The sequence below is a fragment of the Loa loa genome (assembly GCF_000183805.2).
Source record: "Loa loa unplaced genomic scaffold supercont3.21, whole genome shotgun sequence".
NCBI lineage: Eukaryota > Metazoa > Nematoda > Chromadorea > Rhabditida > Onchocercidae > Loa > Loa loa.
Genome location: NW_018108201.1, coordinates 195,557 through 197,637, shown reverse-complemented (window position 1 = coordinate 197,637; position 2,081 = coordinate 195,557). Strand labels below are relative to the sequence as shown.

The 2,081-nt window shown below is 32.1% G+C and overlaps 1 protein-coding gene across 1 annotated transcript in view; it reads right to left on the bottom strand.

Moving 5' to 3' along the window:
* LOAG_16814 (hypothetical protein) overlaps positions 1–2,081 on the bottom strand; it is a gene marked incomplete at both ends in the record, with an annotated part of 3,718 nt that overhangs the window by 665 nt on the left and 972 nt on the right. Inside the window, 5 exons of the mRNA XM_020449473.1 lie at positions 493–613; positions 721–927; positions 1,163–1,280; positions 1,510–1,627; positions 1,840–2,010. Coding sequence (XP_020306991.1) covers positions 493–613; positions 721–927; positions 1,163–1,280; positions 1,510–1,627; positions 1,840–2,010 — 735 coding nt within the window. The remainder of the gene's footprint in view (positions 1–492; positions 614–720; positions 928–1,162; positions 1,281–1,509; positions 1,628–1,839; positions 2,011–2,081) is intronic.

The following is a 2,081-nucleotide window of genomic DNA, read 5'->3' as shown; positions in this document are numbered from 1 at the left end:
ACAATAAATGATCAATTTAAGAAATATATTTTAAAAAAGAACCAAAAAACAAAATGAAATGCAACTTGATTTTGAATCGAAAACAATCAAACGTAAGTTTCTTCCTCTGAAACTTTCATAAGAACAGTAATAACAGATTACTAACAATCCATCTAACAAGTATGACTAATCATTCAGATATAATATGAAATCAACCATAACATTCAGTAATCCATTTTACGACATCAGTGGCAACCACTTCTCCATGATTTAACACGAAAGCATGCTCGCACTTCTTGTCGTCGATTATAACTAGATCTAAAAACCATACAAAAGTCTGGAAGTTATGTGGTTTGGATAATTTTAGCTCAAATGATTTTCCGAAAAAAAAAACTCAAGATATTTATTGTGAAATTATCGCCTGACAAAACATTCGGTAGTCCTGCACATTAGTGTGACTACTTTTTAATGTAAATAATGAAACTGCAAATAGTAAAAAAAAAAAAAAACTACCTTTCCCAAGCCTTTTTTGCATTTCTAAAGCATAACGCAGCGGACACCATTGATCCGTAGTTCCATACAGGAAACGGAAACGATCACTATGGCGCAGAAGGGATTCGTCTAAGTTCGAAACCTGAAATCAATGCAATTCTACACATCACTTTTCTGTTAGTGTTGCAACTAAAAACAAATACCAAATTCAAATTTACCACATTCAAAAATGAATTCCTATGTTCAAACCGTAAGTAATTCGTCCACTGCCATGAAAATAATATTTCGAATGACGTTTATATCAACAATTTCAACAGCACTTCGTAGTATGCAGGGCGGAAAGTACTGACATCGATTTCCCATGACGAAAGTACAGATGCGCTCTTTCACAGAATTAGGCAAATATCGCAAACAGCTGAACAGCGTCTGTACAACACCGTCCCAGTTACGGAACTTCTATAACATATTAGAACTACCGCATTTCCCTTTTAACATTTTGAGTAAAATCAATCAAAACTATCATTATAAATAACTTCAATTCAAAAAAAGATTGACCGAAAAAAGCTTCTCACTTAATCAAAAAATAAAATTAATAATAAAATTAACTCCTAAACTTTGAATAATACTTCTCATGTGAATTAACTTCACACGAATTAATTCCATAAGAATTACTAACTTCATAAGAATTAACCTTCAACCATGGTAAAAGATGTTCACCTTTTGGAGATTCCGCCATATGCTCAATAGTAGGGAATAAAGCTATACAACGAATAATATTGAATTCATACTTCAGCAAATCAGGTAATATCCTGCAATTAGTGAATTCCACAGTTTTTAGCGATGGAAATATTGATTCCCACCCGACTGTTGATTAAAGATTCATTTGACGAATTGGACAGAACCTATCAAGACTGTATAGCATCCTTTAGATTATGCCAGCATTTCGTGGTTACATTTCACGATTTACTACCTCAAATCTATAAAGTACCATGAAAAGTATTTTGAATTTGATCTAAGTGGAAGAGATAGAATGCCAACCTTAACATGAGGTAAGAACCAATAGAATGTCCAATGAGAATAAATTTTGCTGTTTTGGGTAAATATTGAAGACAAAAATTGAATTTATATTCAATTTGCTCAGCCAATGAAATACGATCTAAAAAAAAAGAAATGAAAAAACAGGAAAAAAGGAAGACGCATCACTAATCGATAAAGCCAACCTTTCATCAAATAAACGTTTGATAATAAAATTTGATTTTTAAAAGTTTTCTAGCAATTACAAATCATTAGAGGTGAATATTGACCTTTAAGTAGATTCAAAAGATCAGATTGCAGTTAACATATCGCAAAAATAATGAAAAATGGTACCGTCACAGTTGCAGATGCTCATTTCTGAATACTCTCTGGGTATAGGAACATGATTCAGGTGAGATACTGTGCAGAAGAGTATACTTCCCTCCGATATTTGCATAATTCTTGATATCTTATTCAGAACAACCTGTCCAAAATGCTCGTAGAATTGCTCATTTCCAGGATTACCTGTATAATGATTACTTGAAAGTTTTTCTCTGTAATTTAAAACATCAAATTATTTTACATATAGTACACTG